General features: G+C 44.1%; 1 protein-coding gene across 1 annotated transcript in view; it reads left to right on the top strand.

The window, feature by feature from the left end:
• Positions 1-9,810: 9,810 nt before the first annotated feature.
• fam20cb (FAM20C golgi associated secretory pathway kinase b) overlaps positions 9,811-21,280 on the top strand; it is a 61,743-nt gene continuing 50,273 nt past the window's right edge. Inside the window, exons 1-3 of the mRNA XM_030400823.1 lie at positions 9,811-11,312; positions 11,835-12,010; positions 17,152-17,230. Coding sequence (XP_030256683.1) covers positions 10,801-11,312; positions 11,835-12,010; positions 17,152-17,230 — 767 coding nt within the window. The 5' untranslated portion in view covers positions 9,811-10,800. The remainder of the gene's footprint in view (positions 11,313-11,834; positions 12,011-17,151; positions 17,231-21,280) is intronic.

Here is a 21,280-nt window from a genome sequence, read left to right as displayed (position 1 = left end):
ACTGAGAAAAAACAGAAAATCCTTACATTTAGAACTTCGGCTGTGGTTGCAAAAACACAGACAGATTTTACATTAGAACATGTAAACATGTTCATGTAGACACTCAAGATAAAAATGAATAAATTAAATATGGCAAGCTAACAATTTATTTCAGAATACTTGTGTCTAAAGGCGAAATCTGAGGCAAGAAATTTTGCAGACACAAATACAGACACAAAATCAATTTAGCTAGCTTTCTTGGCTAGCTTGTTTAGGTTTGTACTGTTAGCCCCCTGATTAGGGTTAGCATAATTTGCCAATTTCAGTGTGTGAGTTGCTTACTCAGAGGTTGATGTTGGTTCATGTAGCAACAGGAATTTTGAGAAGTAGATCACACATAGAATGAAGAGGGAATATAGCCTGCAATAGGTGCCAACTTTCATGGCCGCACCACAAATATGAACCTGCAGCCAGGTGGCTGTTAGCTCAGCTTTAAGAAATGTTAACAAGGTGAAACAATGTTAGCTGTTAGCCTTACCTACTAGCAATTACTGTAATGTTCTGTGCTATTATCAACATGTTCTCCCTGTTTTTTAAATTTGAACAAGCAAGCAAAATAATGGCACATTTTCTGCAATGAAGTCACTCCAATTGGTCAAATAGTATTCCAGCTCTAACCCCACAGCAAAACACAAGTTTATCAGTTTGGTTAACAGTTGACCAAACAAGATATGACTAGTATATTAGTGAGTTTTTGGGGTGCTGATAGTGGATTTTGTTTTCTTTTAAACTGCGTGGTCTTTAAACTAAGCTAAGCCAAGCTAACAAACTGCTGCTGGAAGCCTTGTGTTAACCTTATAAATATGGAAGCGGTATCAATTTTCTCTTATTTTCACTATCTCAGGAAGATGGAGAATACTGTATTTCCTAAAAATGTTGAATAATTTCTTTGAAATGCACTGTGCTCTACATGTAGCAGCATATTTTCAAAGGTTAGCCTCCAGGTCAAGGAGCATGCCAGGCAATCAGAGCGAGAGCTAACAAACAAATTAACCGCAGATGACTGTTATTGGTGGAGGATCAGGGACGGTGCTGAGGGGTCGCTGCTAAGTCTGGACCCGGAACGAGTTTCATGCTGGGGAGGCCTGGCATTCAACGGAGCCACACTCTAAAATAAACACATGCTCCAAAATGATCCAAACAGGAACACTCATCCATCCAAGCCAACCTTCATTAAAGTGGTCCGCCCAACCTCTAATTATAGGATTACAGGGCAGCCAGCACAGCCAGCAGGACAAACACAGCAAGGGCCTCTGGTTGGATGCAGCTGCCCCAAAACACACTGATCACTGTACCTAGTGACCCAGGTATCCACCCACAGGCACACACACACACACACACACACACACACACACACACACTCCTGCACAAACCCCAAACACTCATTTGCACAGTGCTCGCCTTTCTCTCCCCCTCCGCAGGACGCCGTACTCACTCAGAGTTTGAACTAACACCCCAACACACACAAGCCAAATGACACATATACCTGTGTAAGTATAGTGTTGACCGTGAGCCTCCAAAACAGACTTAAAAATAACCCCAAGGTGGAGCAGCAAGGAGAGTCAGTCCCACAGTCTGATAGCAGAGGGAGGCAGACAGGGTCAGGCGAATTCTTCTCAATAACATCTTATTATAGCCACAGACAGTCTGGGCTTTTAAGATGTTTTAAGAGATGACCCAGAGGAGCCCGTAGCACCACTTAAGAGTCCTGATTTAAGGAGGAACATGCATCCTTTTCTTTATTTCCTCGTTTGGTGATATTTGATACAATGCTTGAGCTCACTCGACCTGCTTCTCTTTTAGTTCCTCCATCCTTTTCAGCTTTTCATTCTTTCCCTCTGGGGCTGGATCACCAAAGTCACTTGCCTGGTTGATGATTTGACTGAAATCAGAGAGAGAAAGTTTTATTCCCGGGGTTATCAGTGGTGCCAGACTTGTTAGCTCCTGACAGTTATCATAGCGTTGAATGGCAACATCCCTGAAGGCAACCATATTTTTGGTGTGTTGTTATTCATCATTTGTATGTTAATTTAATGATTTATTTGCATGCAAATTACGTTGATCTTAAGCTAGGTAATTTTGGCCTTGAGCTTCTGATTGAGGTGAGTAACAGACTGACGCAGGAGACTGAAGTAAAAGATATTAAAGAGGTAACCACCGTTACATTTTGAGTGCACCCTTTCAGTGCAGCACCGCTCATGTGCAGCTCGTGGTGGAGATGAGAAAGGGGCAAGATGACTCGCTCCTTAGCATCTTCCATCATCAGCTCCAGAAAAAGTGATGAGTCCAATTACCCTCATTAAGGTGGTAATGTTTTCGCTTGTGTCCATGTGTATGTTGGTTTGTATGCAGGATTACACAAAAACTACCTAACAGACTTCCACGAAACTTAAATGGAGGTTGGGTCTCAGCACACAATAGAGCCCATTAACTTTTGGTGCAGGATCCAGGATGTTTTTTTCTCACTTTCTTTAACGGTGAAATACGTACTAATTTTAGTTGATGGAATATGAAGGAATGACAATTTTGACATTATGATGTCTATGTATTGAATAGATGTCTACAAATCAAGCATGCTAGCCTTGGCCCGTCCTGATCCAAAGCTCCTGTGGTTGTAATGTAAACAACAATATCTCCCCGTGCTCTGAGCTCCCAGTTTGGACAGTTAGTAGCGGGGCTAACTGAGTCAAATTGCTTACAGCAGCCACAGCGAGCAGCTCTGATATGCTCTGAAATACCTATCTTGTCACCTATTTTCAGTCTGAATTTTACAGGTAGTGCTGCACCTTTAACATTTGAACATTTTTCAACATTTCTGTGAATTTCTCTGGGTATAATGCATTGATCTCAATGAACAATTGCGATCGGATGTATTTAGGAGGTTGGTATCTACGAGTGAGATGCTGGTCCAAATAAAATCTGGATCCGAAGGATTTTAATATGTTCTGTCTGATAGTGGAACAGGCTTGATCAGGCTTGCACTCTACTTACTGCCTGACAAGGTCTGACACACTAGATTAGGACCCAAATGCACGACTCGAGACAGTTAAGTTTAAAAGGCAAAAAAGCCTGTACTGAAGACAGGTTTGGGATCTAGATCAGAAACAGGATAAAAAATAAACACAAGGAAGGCTATCACTAGGAGAAATGCTAGAAGGCTTGCTACAGAAGACAAAGATGAACTGGCACAGAAGGCAGGCAGCACGCAGACTGTATACACAAGGGAGGTGGGGATAATAAGAAACAGCACAATAAAACAGGAAACAGAACTTAATCAAAGAAAAACAAAAGCAGGACCTGAAGGGAGGCGAGAGATCACACTGCTGTTCTAGTTAAGAATGTTATTGATTAAGACTTCTTTTAAAACAATGTTAGGGATGTAGTCGGATGTGATGCATGATCTGATGCCTTCTGTCTTCCCAGTTTTATCAGCGCATTTGTGATGACAGACGTGACACACGAAAAGAAAAAACACAGAAAAACAAACTTGCAACTTTTTTGTTGGGTTTACAAAAATGTACAAATGCAGTTGTTTTGCTGTGAAAAATAAATAAGACGGTGAACACGGTAAACGCTTGCGTCAGCACGTTACCATTGTCATGACTGCTTTGCTAAAAGCAGCACTATGCCTAATTACACCCTTACAGAGCAGATAGCACACCGCAGACTGGTGATGGTTCGCAGGTGTTTTCCAACTTGAGGGGAAACACTTTTATTTCACCGTATATTGGTTTCATTTTTACACTTCATTATGGCACTCTCTATCTGTAATTGTCTGCCATTTATATTGTACTGGCACTAAAATATGGGCTACAGGTAGCTTTTTTAGCTGTCAACTCACTGATTGTGATTATCCTAATGAGAGCAAAACAACCCACTTTAATTTTACTGTTCTGTCATGATTATTCATGAGGGAATACAGTGTATATTTTGTAGATACACTAATAATGGTGTAGAGCTACTGATCTGTAAAGAGCTGCCAAGATGTTTTTTTTAAGCCCTCAGGCATCATCTCGAGGAACAATGAATTCTCTATGAATATTACATTTCTTCTAAATGAGATGCCAATTATTTTTATCAACAACTTCCATTCTTGTGTAAGGGAAAGAACAAAGTGACGATCACAAAGAAGAACACACATCTCTCTCGCACGTCCCTAATATGCAATCAAGCAGAATGTCAACCTTGCTTTGCGCTGACACCCACAAATGATAATTGTGTAAACAAAAGGCGCATCATTCATTCAAACACTGCAAAGAAATAGATGAGAAAGGCTGACAAAAGAATACAAACTGTATCAAGAGGGGCCCTCGCGTGTGAAAATAAAAGGAGAAGCCGCTTTGGGTTAGAGCGACTCAGGAAACAAGTCTGCGATTTTCAGAAATGTCAGCGGGTATCCTGTGATGGTGATTGTTTTTTACAGGAGCGATTATCCTGGCACTTCAAACGTGCCTGTGTTTACACATCTGGCTCCTAAACTGAGCAACTGTATATGGTGGGGAGGGGCTGACAGAGGAGGAGGAGGAGGGTGGAGAAGGCGGAGGAGCAGCGAGAGCGGCGTGAGGCTTATTGGGGCCAACAGAGGGCATTGTTATCTGTAATATCCATTCAAATGTGCCGTATCAGATGCAGTGAGTGTGGCGCTGCTCAGGGATGGAAATTAGTCTTGTTCCCCACTCAGCCCTGGTCACGCCAAGGGCAAATCAGACAAATGAATTTACTCAGACAATACATATGGAACGTCGGCAATATAGAGGGATGTATGAATGGCAGAAACGGCGAAGGGGTGTGAAGCACAGAAGGTCGATGCCCCACTTTCTTTTCTCACCATAATAAACAACTGTCAGCGTTTTATTTCCATACAACTTCAGGGTGACTTTCACATTTTACATTCACGCAAATGTACATTTAAAATCTGCCCGATGGTTACACCTGCTGCAAAAACCACACAGCAATGGCAACCATCTATTTGAAAACTGAACCTGGTGTGAAAACAACTACTGCAAGCTGCATGTTATTATGACATGTCTGAATAAGAAAAGATATCCATGTTACTCCTTGATACACCCCTGGCTGAAAGTTCAAGTGAGATATAATTCATCAAGGTGCACTGTGCTGTCTCAACTTCCTCATTCCTCTTTATGAAAAACCCCCACGCCACTGGGAACCAACCAAACCTTTTAGTAACTTAATGTGGTTAATGATGTCAGCCCTAAAGATAGAAACATCCAGTAATGAAGGCAAGAAGAAAAAGCTAATAAATGTACTTTATTCTAGAACTATAAAATTAAAACAATTCAACAATCATCATTAATAAATGGTAAAATGGCAAAATAAATAGGTGTTTTGTAGGCATTTTTAAAAGTATGGATTCCTGGAATATCATTACAAAATGTTGATGACTCATCCTGCACCCGAGGGCGTATGTTCATGTTTCATCCGATAAACACTTTCTTTATTTCCTGACACTGCCATGGAATGAGGAACTTCGCTAGAGGAGTGTGTTGCTAGGGACTGGACCCCATGGATTACTGCATGAACACACAACTTTATTCAGTGATTTGGGTGAAACTGGGTCATGTCTCATGGAGAAAATGTTTGCTGGTTTTTCCCTCTGCTGCCCGCAGACCTTGAGAAACTCTTGACAGATAGCTGTACCTGTTACTAAAACAACTACAGGTGACTTGTGGAGTTTCCTGGTAGACAGATGCTGGTGGCTTGGTTGCCAGACTAAACGCTAAACCTGCCAAGAGAACCACCTCTGTGCTGTATTTCTTTTGTTTTTTGTCTTGGTCCGGCTGGATTTTCTGGGAGCTGTCAGTCCAGGGAGATTTGGCACCAATGACTCAGTGGTTAGGCAATGCATCACCCACATTCTGCGCTATCGGCTGCTGCCTGTTTTTTACAAGAAACCCGTAACTATGCTGAAGAAACTAGAATTATATTAGCCATTTCATGAAAACTTTGAAGTTTTATTAATGATTCAATACTTAGTTTCAGAGAAGAAATTTTAACTAGAAGAGAAAAATCTTCATTCATCTATTTAAAATGTATTTTATTTATTAAATTTTTTATTTTGACCACATCACTGTCATCAAAGGACAACACAATGACATGCTGTTTTACTTTGTTTATATTGACGATACCCCTTTAAGTGGGGACTGTATTTCCCTCTGGGGCCCTTATGCTACGGGACTATATCAAAGAAATATGTCTATTTTTGTATGTTTTCTGAATATAAATGCAATTTCAAAAACTACTCAGTGCACCATTCACTATAAATTTACTATTTATGGATGATGGTTCTTAGAAAGTGTTGCCAGGAAAACTGTGTCATTCATTTTTTTACACTAAATACGGGTAGGTTATGATATGGGTTATCAGCCGACAAAATGAAAATGTCATTCGTCATTTGGACTTGAATTACCTCCTGACTGAATCTTTGCGGCAGACTTTGAACAGTGGCAAAGCTCACCCTTCACTCTGATAGTGCAGATAGGAACACGGATAGTGCTATCTTGCTATCCACTGAGCTATCTCGCTGAGAGACACTGTGAGGCGTAGAGGACATACAGTAAATCTTGTGTATTTACGACCTGTGCTTTAGTCAGCTATCTGTTAGGATACCCTGCCCTCCTCTTGATCTTGTCTGTGCAAGGTCTGGGTTCCTTTAATACTGTTGACACATGAGATACAGGAGGATGGTGTTTCTCAATCAGCTTGTTACGTCACAGACTGTGATCAAAAGGAGCTTCTGTGGAAGAAAGCTCAATCATACGGAAAATATGTACGCTGCAAACAATAGGGTGAAATTTGACACTTGAAGTCCTAAAGTTGGAACCCTTTTGTTTTTTTCATGCTCATGTCATGATAGTGTGCTTTCTACCCAGTAATAGAGTGAGATTATTAATTTGGAGTTGCAAATTGTCATCTCACAACAGTCTGCTTTTATTACTAGATCTGGGGCGCTAATGTCATTCGACAGCACACAAAATGAGAGTAAAAAAAGATTGTGTTGACGGTTCAGCCCAGCGGCGAGAGCGAGAGAATCAAGCAGCCCGTCTGTTGATTCCTCATGAAAAAGCTCAGCTACGATTGCACAAGACAGGCCTTGTGAGGAACCATTGACCCATCGACTGCTGTGATCCATGTCTGACTGACATCAATACACATTCATCTGAGCTTGTTTCACCTCGGGCTACGCGGCCACAGGCTACAGTGGCTGGCGCGAGATTCAGACAGGCAACAAGCATCACTTTGTCTTCCCTGCTTGCACTATCGCTGACATCTAACACCAGAGGAGGCGATCTGATGGACCTTCTTTGCTTTGTTGGGAATTAGTCACTGTTAAAGGGCCCCAAAATGTCAGCAGTCAGGGTATCTTTTGTATGTAAACCCTCAATTACACTGCAATTTAGGCAATGGGGGAATTTCTTTATTGGCAATACAACAATCTTTTTTCTACGTCTGACACAATAGACAATGTGGTGGTTTCCTGAATCCATTGTTCGTTGTTTGACACCTGATGCTTCTCTTTGGATTAAACCTGCTTACTACAAGGCAAGGCCAATTTAGTTGTATAGCCCACTTCATACATCACAGCAATTCAATGTGCTTTACTGGAATAGAGAATACAGGAAAGTTGAGATAACAAGATTACACTTAAAAAGTGCAGAAGTGCAGGTAAGAAATACAAGAAACACGTCATTGGAAATGAAACCAGTGCAGCTTAAATCATGGGATGATAAAAAATAATAATAATCAAAGAACACACTATGTACTCCCATGTTTATATGCTCAAATATAGCACAAATCAATTAATAAGATATTAAAATAATTAATTAGATTGTTTAAAAAAAAAAATCTAGGCAATTTAGAAGCAAAGCTAAGAGGATTTAGTTATTAGCCATCAATGATTTCCCAGTGGCGGACTCGGGATGTTTGAGGGACAAGAGCGGAAAAAATAGACAGGGCACCAGCTGTAAGCGGTGGGGCACCAGCACACAGAAAGGGCACCCGAGAGGGCACTTTATCACATCTATCACCAGGTCTGGGTGGCATGATGACAAAATGATGCTTGATCGTTTTCTGGTCCAACTCTTGCCAACTCAAAAGCATGGCAGAGCTGTATTTTGGCCCAGAGCCATGGATTGATCTGTGTATTAGCAAGAAGATTTTGAAGTCGATCCTCTGTGTAACATGTTCTCTGTGGAATACGAACAAGTTCCTATATTTCTTACCTTTCTTCAGTTTACAGATTGTTTCAATAATCCTGTCAACTGGAACCAACGACATGGGTTTTTCTACGTCTTGCTTGGACATTATTCCTCTAAATCGTGTGATGTTTTGTAAGCTGTAGCAAGCAGACACTGCGACAGATTTGATGTAACTACCAGTGTTTCCCACACATATATTTTACTGCGGCTGTCCGCTCAAGGATAATAGTGGCCGCCGAAGTATATTCACTGACCTATTTCAGCATTTTATACATTTTCAGGTACTTTACTTGCTACTACACTCACCTCTACATTTATTTGATGCATTTAGTTACCAGTTGCTTTGCAGAAATAATGCAGCATTTATAGTCTTTTAATTGTGATCTGTCACCAATCAGATACCGGTGTGGGCGGGACACTGTGTGAGGGGATGCTGCATCAGAGCACATTTTGAAATGCATTTTATCGATCTACCCTTAGTCCATAGCCTCTAGGTGTAAATGAGATGTGTCACCTGCAGAATTATGGCAAGCCACTTCATAATTTTTAATTAAACGGAAGCTCGGAAAGTCTGAAGAGGGGAGGTTCAAAGAAGGAGCCTTGTGGAACCCCGCAGGTCAAGTCCATCTGCTCAGACACAGCACCTGAGACAAAGTAATTTATGTCACTGTACTTCCACTCTACAAACACACACACACACACACACACACGCTCACACTCCAGAGCTCTAGATAAGCAAAGCTCTTTACGCTCTTTTAATTTTGCCTTCATTAACATTCACAACAAATGTTTTGTTCCACTGGGTAAATCCCCCACTGAGACTATGTTAAATCATCTCCTCTTCTTCTTCTCTCTTATGAATCTACACTGTGTTAGTACAAGTGGCACCCCCTCCTCTCTCTCTCTCTCTCTGGGCTCTTTTTAATTATAAACTAATCTAGGGAGGTAATCACAGACAGCGTGATCAGTTTCTCATGCATATATGCCATAATATAAAAATGCAAGCCGTTTATTACCCTGTCTCTGTTGCCTATTTACAGCCGGTAGGAAGCGTGGATGCAGCCGCTATGCCGCTCCAATTAGCCGTAAAGAAGAAACATTAGTGCGCCTGCTGGGTGGAGATTTCATGTGGAATATGGGTTAGAGGTCAGCGCGCCAGAGAAAGTCGGTTTATTTCTCGCTTTTCCCTTTTTTTTCTTTCTTTAAAAAAGCTCAGCGCTGAGAGGTGCTTTGTGGTTTTCATTTCATGCAGCCTTTCAACATTATTGAAGATGTGATTGCGGCTGAGTGGCAGCAGTGCAGGATGGAAGAGGATCCTCAGACTGATGAGCGCTCTAATAGGCCTGTCTAATGTATCATCGATGGATTGACTGCCGTCTCGGAGGAGACATTTCTGAGGGATTCCAGCAGATGAATTTCAGAAAGGAGAGAAGAAAAAAAAAGGCCCGCTTCGTTGAACGCTCCTGCTGCTGAAAAATTGTCCAGTGGAAAGACGCCCTCTTCTTGCGCGGCCGGGATGTGCAGGCAGGATTTACTCCAAGTGGAATACAGACGAGCAGTTATATGCTTCACACGCTCGCAGTGTCTCTCTCACTATCTCTCTCTCTTTCTCTCTCTCCCTCTCTCTCTCCCCCCTTCAGCCAATCTGCGCACAGTGACGCTGCGCAAAAGGCTGGATCTAGTCCTGGCTTCATCATCATATTTAACACACCCACCCGGATTCACACATGCTACAAGGAGCGCCTTCTCTCTTTATCCCGCTGTAGTCCTAGAGGTTTGCCTGGCCCCTGCGGGAGGATTCCTGTCTCCTGCTAACCTGCGCGATTTGACGCCTGTTGGGACATTTTTTTTTTTTCTTTTTTCTTCGGGACGCGATGTGAGAGAATTACGCACCCTGCCTGGATCGCTGAGGTGGATGAAGAGCTCACGACTACTTTTTTCGGGGACTTTCCCTTCAGAAAAGGAGAAAAGAAACAACAACAGCAACAACATTTAAATGTGAAAGAGCTACACTTTCCGTCTGATCTTTGATCGGCTCCTCTGCTCTGGATGGTGACACCGACGCGCACCCTGGAACCCCTTGGACACGCAACCTTAACGGATCGCTCCCCTCCGGCGTGTCACGGCTGCTTTTTCGGATCCTCTTCTCCTCCGCGTTCCCTTCTCAGATACTTCGTGGTCGACGGCTGAAGGGGGAGAGCGGGCGGCGTGAGGAGGATGTGGCTTGCGCAAATCGACCGCTGGTCTGAGCCGACTCGACCTGCGCTACCTGGACGCTTGCGGGTGATTTTGCGCGTCTGAGAGAATCTTCGCCCAGGACGAGCCGCGCGAATGAAGGCAGGAGTCTGGTACTTGAAGGCAACATAAAGGCTGAACACTGAATCCTTTACTCAAGACGGCAAGTGAAGATGGCTCCTACGTCCTCAATGTATATTTCATTAGATTGGCGTCCAGTCTAATAAACATCATCAGCGATGTAGTCAGCCTGTTCATCTGCGTGCTCATCATTTGCAGTAAGTACTCACATCTGCTCAAACGGGAGACCATGAAGATGATCCTCCTGCGCAAATTCCGCTTCCTGATCCTCATGGTGTTCCTGATTGCATGCTCGATGCACATCATGATAGACCTGCTGCCGAAGCTGGAGAGGCACGGCAGCGGCGGCTGCTCCTGCTCGCACACGCCGAGCGAGGAGCCTCAGAGCTGGGGCAAGCAGGGCTGGCCTAACAAGCACACCCTGCGGATCCTCCAGGACTTCAGCAACGAGCCCGGCTCCAACGTGTCCTCCCACTCTCTGGAGAGGGTCCCGGTGACGGGCGACAAGACGCAGGCGTTCAGAGCGCTGGAGCATCCCGGGCTGCGCGGCGACAGGAAGAGGCAGTTCATCCAGGACGCCTCGGTGGCCAAGAACATGCCCGTGAAGGGTTCAAGGTTGTCGGCTCTCTACGAGCATCCCCTGTATAAACGATCCGTGCCACCTCTGACGGATGAGGACACGCTGTTTAACGTCAACACGGACATCAGGTTCGACCCCAAAGCAGCGGAGGATCAGGCATGGTAAAGTGTTATAAAAGCTGCAAACAAACGTGTCATGATTTAGACAGAGATCACATTAAAGGGGCACTGTGTAGTTTTGGAGAAAAAATAAAAAAATATATATATGTATGAGGTGATGATACAAACTCGGAAATATAATTTTTTTAAATGACTGATTAAACAAGCTGTGCTCAGAGGAGAATAAGGTCTCCAGAACATTGGTTGAAGCTAGAAAGGTGGCAGGGTCTGCCACATACAAACAAAGTAAAACAGTGTGAAATTGTATTCAGTTTACTCAGTCATGAAAACAAAGAGAGTTTGATTATTTCGTTTGTTTTGGCATAAAATATCAGTCACTTACGATCTTTCTCTCTGATTAAAACGTCTTCCCCAAAATTACGTATTGCCCCTTTAAAGGTTTACATGGTTTATAGTTCAATCACATTACTGTCGGTAACTCCACAGCTGTTGCACAGCACCTTCCACTCCTTACATTAAAACCATGGCAATCCTCTTTCTCCCCCCCCCACTCCCCTCATGCAGGAATACTGAAGGCAACATGGACGAGTTCAGCCCGACGGGGGAGCTGACGGCCGACTCCTACCCCAACTGGCTCCGCTTCCACATTGGGATTAATCGATACGAGCTGTACTCCAGACACAACCCGGTCATCGATGCTCTGCTGAAGGACCTGGTCACCCAGAGGATCACCAGCGTCGGTGAGTCATTAGACAGCGGGGGGGGGAAGCCAGCAGGAGGGCTTCAGTGGGGAGATGGCTCACACAATTGGCCATTACAAAGAGTTTCGGGGTGTGTCGAGGTGTAACGATGATCAAATGTGACATGAGCTGGACGTTAAACGGTTCACCTACCTTTCTAGTATCACCACCACATCTTTGTCGACCCATAATAAACAAGCTTGTAGGGAGCCCCTCGTCTTGTTTGAGGTCACTTTGACACTCGTCTGCTGATGGGCACAGATATTGCCTGTCTCATGGAGTAAGGCTGTACTGTTTTGGCTCGGCGTCTGTGTGTGCCAGCTGTGTTTCCAGATGCCACACACACACGCACGAAGCTTGATCCCAAAATACCTGCCTCTGAACAACAGGAAACATCTGATCTCAGTGACGTAGCATGCTGCGGAATACAACATTCATATCAACATTATACATTTGCAAAACAAACGTAAAATATCAGCAGCAGCTAATTAGCCATTAAGGCTACTCTGGCCTGTAAGAACATATACCCATGAAGTCACTCATGTGTCAAAAGAGGAAAATCCACCTCAGCATCAAGTGACACAAATGTGACTTTATTCTCTGGTCAGGAAGCCATCGCTCCACTATATCTTTATGTGTAGCACATGAGCAACAGGCACGTAGCTGGCAGACAGTTGCTTTAGACCAGAGCTGCCCAAACTTTTGTCAGTGGTGGGCCAAACCTAAAATGTAATGGTGGAACACAGGCCTAAAGCAAACACCTGCTATGTTTGGATGTGAAATGGGACTTTATGGAAGCCCCAAGAGGCTTCTGTATATGTGAGGGGGCCCATTTTCTTAGTCTGATTACAGAAAATTGTGAAAACAATGTTTGTTGTTTGTTCAGGATAATCTTTACAAGCAGTATGACAAAAAGGCAAAGGAACGCAGCAGCCGGAAAAATTGAGACGTCCCTGAGGGCACAGTTAAGAGTGGACAGACAGGGGATGAGACACATATGAGTTAGGAAACAATTCTGTAGTGTGACCCTATGAGAAGAAGCGGCAGTCTGGGCTGTATCTGTACGTTTTAATCACGACTAACCACCCAAATGTCACAGGAAGTGTCCCACGTGGTCACCCATAACTAATAAGGTGGAAAACAGCCAAGTCTGGCAACGCTGCATGTCAGTCTTAAAATAAGTCAGCCAAAGGTGAAAGTGTGTGTCTAATGTAAGCAGGTCTACCGGTTGAAGTATGAGGGAGGGCTGCTAAGTGAGTGAGTGTCAGTTGTGCTCTGTGCTGTAGGCGCTGACGCCGTGAACACACACGCACGAGTTTGCACAGAGGTGGAAGCCAGCCACAGGCTATCGCACGACAGCGCTGAATCTGATCAGCCGGTGCTCTTCCTCTTCCCTCGCGAGGCTGAGGGAATAATAAAACAGCGCAATCTCGTCTGATGTGTTCCCACGAAGCGCCACAGCCCGAGAGAACACCTGGTCTCCGCGCAGCCACACATCACAGTTTGATTCACTGCTTTTTTCCTTTTTTTTTTTTGATCATTTTTATTTGATTGAAGTGCACTAGTAAATCTAGGTTTCTGCAGAAAGCTGCAAAAGCCTTCACAGCGGTACCTGACGGAGGTGTTGATCCACGCTGGGGCAGTTATACGGAGCCTATACTCTGTTGTTTTTTTCCTTTTTGGAGGGATTGTCTTTCATTTTGGCTCCGTCCGGCTCCAACATTCCAAGAGTGCTTGTCGACTCGAGGTCGCCCATCTTGCGCTTGCCGTGGAAAGTGATTACAGATTTTTAGGTTCATCTGCCAATGATGAAAAAAAAAAAAAAAGAAAGAAAAAAAACTGTAACTGGCCCACAGCAGAGATTAAATGCTTATCTTGGAGTGGGATTAGCTGTTTTTTAAAAACTAGCAAACCCTTGCCAGGTCGCTAACAGAAGAATTTCTTTCCTTTTGTTTCGGTCTTTCTACTGCAGATGTTGTTTAATTCTCTCAGATTTGTTTTTTTTCTCCGTCCTGCTTTTCTGTCTCTCAGGCAGGGTGGATAGGGGAAGCAGTTTCTCAGCATCTCGAGCCAGCTAAATACATGGTGGCTCAGTAATTACAGAGCCTTAACACAGGCCTCAGGCAGAATACCAATAGAAGCCAATAGCAGTCGGTTATTATCTAAACTTAAGGATAGGAGTGCTCGGATGTATTATACAGTAACCTCTTTCCAGCAGCATTTATCGATAAAGATATGGCGTGCAAAGGCTCGAGATATGATCAATGTTTTTACAGATTATGGTGAGAGGCTGCTGCTGCTGCTGCACGTCTCGCAGAGAGACAGAGGTAAACACTTTCTCATCATGATGTCTGGACAAAAACGTGGTTTGCTTTCTGTGACTGGAGGCTGAAATTAAACGTTACGTTCGCGGTGCCTCATTCCCGGTAATTACAGTTCGACGCGCCTTCATTTAAAGGGACACTGCAGTTTTTGAGAGGAAATTAAAACTCAAAATTTCAATATTTACAATATTAATGAGGTAATGAGACAAACATTTTATTTATTTTTTTTCCCAGAAGTGAATAATCAGGCTGTTCTATAAGGTCCCCAGAATACTGCTTGAAGCTAGAAGGGTGGCAGAGTCCGCCACATATAAACAAAGTACAACAGCAAGAAATTGTGTTGTCCTTTAAGGCCAGGTTGTTTATTCAGTTTATTCAGTCACGGAAATGGAGAGAGTTCGTTTATTCGGTTTGTTTGGGCATAAAAAAAAAAATTCAGTCAATGAAGGTCTTCTACAAAACGATGTAAGTGCAACTTTAAAATGTCTCCGGTATACGCAGCTTCACCACAGAAGCAGGTGAGGTCAGACGGACATTGATCCTGCTCTGCAAACGTTTTCGCTCGTCCCCATGATTCCTGTATGTAAAAATAAATGAGAACATTGATTGAGAAGGTTGTTCGTGGGCAAAAGGCCACCGAAACACTGCTCTCGATCGATCAGCTGGGGGGGCGGGGGAACAGGCACGGCGGCTGCTCTGCTCCTTTTATTTTGTGTGTCTGAATTTAGTTGTATTTCAGGCACGGCAAAGTCCTCGCACCAGCACTGAAGTCCGGTCCCACGAGCGGCTTTAGACCGCGCTATCATGTACAAAAAGGGGGAAAACATGAAGGAGAGGAGGATGAATAGAAAACACAAAGAGTCAGACAGAGAGAGAGGGGGAGACAGATGGACCCACCAGAGAATACACAGAGAGAGTAAACAGAGAGCGGCGGGCGGGCGGGCGAGCGCTGGCCGTCCTTCACCCCCTCACTCTCCCTTCCCATCAAACAAACGCGGTGACATCAGCACTCGGGCACACAAAACACACATCTGCGCACACACACACACACGCGCAGCGGCAGAGGAAGCTGAGGCTTCAGGTGCGGATTGACGTGTCTCGCCGGTGTAAAATCAGCGTCAGTCAATATTACATTTGGTCGGTAAACACAACATACAGTCCTGTTTTATGATGTGTGAATGGGCTCTTACCGCAGGTTGGAAATTGAGAAGATGTTATTGATACGAACGCCGCCGTCGATTATGCTTATCGGTTTGTATGACACGGTGCGATAACCATCTGAGAAAACATCACACTTTTACTATTCATTATTCGATTAATGTAATTATCAGGAATATTATATCCTAACAGACATGAAACGAGATATTAGCTTGAAATATCCTCGTTCTGTTATCACTCAGATGGTAGAATTCGATACTGTAGATAAGCAAATGTCCATGGTGTGACTGTGTATTGTATTCAGACTTTACACAGCTGCAACCCTGGCCCGAACAGGTTTTTCCACGCTCTTATCTCTTAGTCTGAGCAGTGAATAGAAGCGGGGAGGAAAAGGTATGCGTGAGACTCGGGTAGTTGTGCAGAAACTCCACCGTTTGACTGCTGTTAAGCCTCGAACCGGTTCCGTCTTGGAGCTGACGGGCGAGCCGAGCTAGCTGTAAGCTGAGCGCTTGCTGTAGCCGCGGTGTCTTATCTGTCATTGTCTAAAAGGGAAGAAAAAAGAGAATATTTGCACCTTGTTCGTTTTCGTTCAGGTTTCTTATAATCAAAGAGAAATCAGCTAGCTTTATTATAACATACGGAGAGGCAGTGGAGCTTGTGCATAGAGGGTCAAATAAACGGCATTCCTGGATTTTAAGCCCGTGTTGGTTAGAAAGTTGTTGTATTGCCGGTGCCTCCACCCTAACCTTGAGGTCATCTCTGTGCAAACAATTCCAGCACTCTTTTTCTTCTTGAAATGAAGCCACAGTTTGGACGGTTTCGGCCTCTTCGCTGCGGCTCCGTATTGTTAAACAGCTTCCAGTGGCCCAGAAACATGAGTCTGATTTCATTGTTTTGCAAAGGAAAACCGCCAGAAAAACGTGCCTGCATTGATGAAAGTAACTGATAAGCTCGTAGCATTTCTGAGGAATCAGGCAATTTGGAACTGGTTGTCAAGCATGAGTCTTTCATTTCCAGTGGTTTTTTTGAAGAAGAGGGTGTTTTCAAGAAAGTCACACTAAAGTTGTTATTTTCAGTGTTTTATTAGGCATAATTTTCAGACATTCAGTTGTTTCAGCTCATCATATTTGTGGATCGGCTTATTGTCTTGGTTCTCACATTTTTTAGGTGTTGGACTACATTTTCAGACCACCTTGGTAATTTGTTGCATTTGGCTTGAGGTGAGAAATAGCTAAGAGCTTCAGTGCAGTCAGATGCAGCCTGGCTAAGTTGCAGACTCGTCGGCTAAAAGTTAAACACTAGTAAAAAAAAAAGAAAAGAAAAGAAAAGAAAAAGAAACTAAAGGCAATGACTAATATTCTCTTGATATTCAGTGTCATGTTGGACAATCAACAGGCAATTTACAGAAATGAATAAACAATAGTTTGGCTAGTGTTTTTTAATCGCAGCTAGGCTAACTAGCTAACAACACAAGCTAATATCTAGATATCTAGTTGGACATTTTTTGTGTGACTATATATCAACTCTGGTGGGAAAGTTTGTTGAAGTACAAAAGTGCGTAAGCCCATTACTAGAGCTCTTTTCTCTAGAAAAATATAGTTAACTTTAGTTTCTGTAGTTCTGTTGTTAAAAGCCGTGTTGTCTGTTTCTCTTCAACAGCGATGAAGTCTGGAGGCACTCAGCTGAAGCTCATCATGACCTTCATGAACTACGGCCAGGCTCTCTTTAAACCCATGAAGTAAGTCATTTTTCTTGGCGGCAAAAAAGCATTTTATGTGTTGTATGTCTTTGAACAATACTCCCCGCTTGCCCTGTTGTTTCTTGCGGCTGAACAGCCCTCTCACCTCCCCTTCTCTACTGTTCAGTGACGGGTCCGGTCTCACTGAGAAAAAAAGCAATCTCTCTGATATCGTGTCAAAGCCTGAGTGCCATTTCAGCATAAAACACCAACTATGCAGCTTTTCTACCTCGACTGACTTCCTTTTTCGCATTAGACCACCTACTCATTCTCCCCACAACATCAATCTCATTTCCTCATTCTCCTCTCTGGCTATATCAAATTGCTTTCATTTCAGCGCAACCTTGATATTCGATTGAAGGCCGACATCATTCTGCTGTGTCAGAGCCAAGTGTTGAGTAGGCATTTCACCTCGGAGGGCTGTCAGGTGACACGGCGCATCCTTTAGTGGTCAACGCGGGCCGTGTCATATCATGACTGATTCATCCAATCAGGTTTCTGTTTTCCGTGATGTCAAACCATCTGGTCAGCTGAGTGTCAGTGTCCCGTTGTCACCATGTGATTTTTTGACAGTTTCGGTGTGAAACTTTCAACCGTATGCCAGCGATGTGGCTTTAATGCATGTCACCTTCAGGATGATACTACTTTTCATGTAGCGCCACAGTGTCTCTTGTTCCAGCCTCAGACGACTCTGTTTGTAGTGCTAATTAGCAGATATTGACACGCTTACATGCCAAACTAAGAGTGCAAATGGAAGTTACAGCTTCATGTTTTACATCAGCATGTTAGCATTGTTCTTGTATGTGCTGCTTATTAGCGAATATTAGCATGCTAACATGCTCAACTAAGATTGTGCACACGGTATACCTGTTTAACATCATCGTTGGCATCGTTATTGGGCGAATGTTAGCACGATGACATTAGCGTTTAGCTTGTTTGCATGACTAAAGACCATTCCCATCTTGTTAAATTAAGTGTTGTGGTCTGCGTGTGTGTGGTTTTTTTTTATTTGCTGGTTCCTGAAATAATCAGAAATGCAGCTAAAAGTACCAGTTTGTGTTATCGTGCAGTCCAATGCTTGATTTAGCAGCTTGAGGTGTGTATTTTTGGTTCAGCGCCCAGCTGTGGCTAAAGGCAGCCACCACCCAGTTATCGCTCGTGCTAACCCAGGGGCTACATATTTTGTCATTAGTTTTCTTAGCTGGTTCTCTATAATGGTGCCAGACATAATTGCTGGGAGCTTTTGTGATCCAACCGCTAAGCCTCTGTTCCTCGCCTCATCTCCGTCTGAATCCCGCTCAAGTTATGATATGAGACCATCCGACTGGCGAACTACAGCATATCATTAACGTCTCACCAAAAGAGGTGATGGGGAGCAAAAGCGACGCTCTCCATTTCTTTTTCACCTCAGCTTTGTGCATCCTGTAAGACTCTTTGGCTTAACTTGTAGAGGAAGATAAGTCCACCAAAACTGCCCCCGCTGGTAGATACTTTGTAATATTTGATTAATTCACATCTCCTTTATCCACACTGTCATATTTAGACGATAACGCATCCCAAGAGAAGTGCTCTTTGCTCCTAATCCCCCCTCGATTGGTGGATTTAAATGTCACCCATCCTTTGTTATGGTGATTGTAATTTAATTGTGGGTTAATGGTTTTCTACACAGAAAACCCGTTGTCTGGCCCCTACATGTCAGCGTGGAGAGCGGGGTTAAGCCTGTGGATGATAGGTAGCGAGGTTTTTCCGGAGGAGGAAAGAGCTATTCAGAGACTGTTGTAATTACTGCTTCAATCGTACCACGCTAAGTCAGGCCAGACGCAACAAGCCTGAAATCATCCTGACAGGCCGGGCGAGAGGAGAGATGAGAGTGAGGTGAGAGGAGGGGAAGGGGACGGGAGATGAGAGGTGTGGAGTGCAAGGGAGGACGGAGGAGAGGCGAGGAGGCACGGACCGGAGGAGATGTGGGCGAGTGGGCAGAGGGTGCTGTCAACACACGCACAGAGTCGAAATCCGCAGATAATCTTGGTGCGCTGCCTCGAATTTTAACCCGGGACCGGAATGTGAAATGACATTTTCAGAGAAAAAAGCACGAGGGCTGATGGGGTTGGATGTAAATCTGTTGCTTGACAGTTGTGGTTGTCGGGGCTGCCGCGATGTTTGATAATCCTGAAGAGTGAAGCGGCGGGGCGGGGTGGGTGGAGGGGCTTTTTTCATTCCCTCCTGCTTGAATGCACTTGACTTTAACAAAACAGGGCAACCCGTGCTGGCATGCATGTGTGTGTGCGTCTGTGTCTGTGTGTGTGTGCGCTCATTTGGACTGCAATCAGAGTCTTGACAGATTTGCGCAGTCATTTCCCGCTATATACATCATCACACACATGCACAGGCACTTGCACACACACACACGCACACTTCCCCCACTTCCACTTAACACCCAACATCATCTCCTGGTTCCCCCAAATCTGCCGCTGTGTTTCCACATGGTGCATCAAAGAGACGGAGGCTGAGAGATCAAAGACTTCCCCGGCTGTGCTCTTCTGCTCGGCTCCTCTCAGCTCTAATGCAAATGTGTCCCGGGCAATCAGGCAGCAGAGGCAAGCAGGCAGGCAGGCAGGCAGGCAGGCTCACGGTGTCTGGGGTAACGATCGACCCTCTAACCATCCATATCTGTGGAAACCTGCTCTGCCCTCTCTGTTTATCGGCCGCTCTGTCTCTTTTCTCATTCGCGGGCGTTCTCCATCATCCTCACCCCGTCTCTGCAACACTCTTGCGCTGCTTGTTTTTCTCTCTCGCAGGCTCCTTAATGAACGGCACAGATGAAGAAATCCATTAAAGGCTTGCCGTATCGATCCTTTAGGTTTTCCCTTTTTCTTCTTCCTCAGAGAGAGAGAGAGAGAGAGAGAGAGAGAGAGGGAGAGGAAGAGAGAATGATCTGACGCTGTGTTTTGTGGCGGCGATTGCCCTTTTAATGTGCGGATCAGGTAAAACACACCTTAGATGACGAGGTTGAATCATTTTTCTACCGCACTGAGACGCCACATAATGGCCTACCTGTCCACTGTGATGTAACGCAGATGAGTCAGCCCACTGAACTGCTGTCTGCGGTCCGGTTTTCCAGACACAGAATAAACCAAGTCTTAACTAGTCTCATCTAACTGAAGGCTTGTTTGGCAATATTTGTTAAGACTACAGGTCTTCAAGGGGATGCCACTTAGAATCCCGTCTGATGCCCAGCCCTGTGTTGCTAAAGGAAAGACGGATGAAAACATCACAGTTGTACTTTTTGTCACAACAACTGCATTGTAACCTGACTAAAGCTGCGTTTGATGACTAAGCTCAATTATCATCTTCGTCATCCCCTCCATCCTGTTATGCCTGTGGCCAGGACTGAAATAACCCTGAATTGCGGCATTTCCATAATGTCTGCTTTTTGTTCCGGCACACAAACACTTTATGCTGTCAAGTCGGGACACTTTTCTAACATATGTGGTAAAAAACATTTACTTTTCACATAACCCTCAAAATACATAGCACATGGGTATTTAGAAGACAAGGGACAGGGACTGGGGTAGACTTTTCTTCCTCAAATGGAAAAAAATGCAAATGAATGCTTTGGCAGAACAAGAACAAAATGGTCCCTATTGTCCCAATAGTTTCATGTTATGGTGCAGCTATGCTGTAGCCTGTAGGCTCAGCAAGGGTTTTTCAAGTTGAATATGCAAAAATAATACTGCTGCTAAATCCAAGTGGTTGGCTGGGAAAAATACTCAATACAAATATGATAATTTTGTATTTGCCACTGAGCGGTGCACAGCAGCATGCAGAGAGAGCATACTTTTATTCCTCACGGAAATTTGGGCGACGGGTTAACTGCAAAACAGACAGCAATGAGCTAAAACAACAACAACAATGCTTTCAACACCTGAAAGTTACCAGACCACACAGTGTCATGAAAGTAGTTTAAAGGTGCATTATCTAAAAATCTGCCACCTGTGGAATTTATACTTTAAACAAATAGGAGGCAGCTCGTCAGAGTAACTGCTAAAT

This window comes from Sparus aurata, chromosome 20 (genome assembly GCF_900880675.1).
Source record: "Sparus aurata chromosome 20, fSpaAur1.1, whole genome shotgun sequence".
Taxonomy (NCBI): Eukaryota; Metazoa; Chordata; class Actinopteri; order Spariformes; family Sparidae; genus Sparus; species Sparus aurata.
Note: the sequence above shows the minus strand (reverse complement) of the source record. Positions and strands in the feature narration are given on the sequence as shown.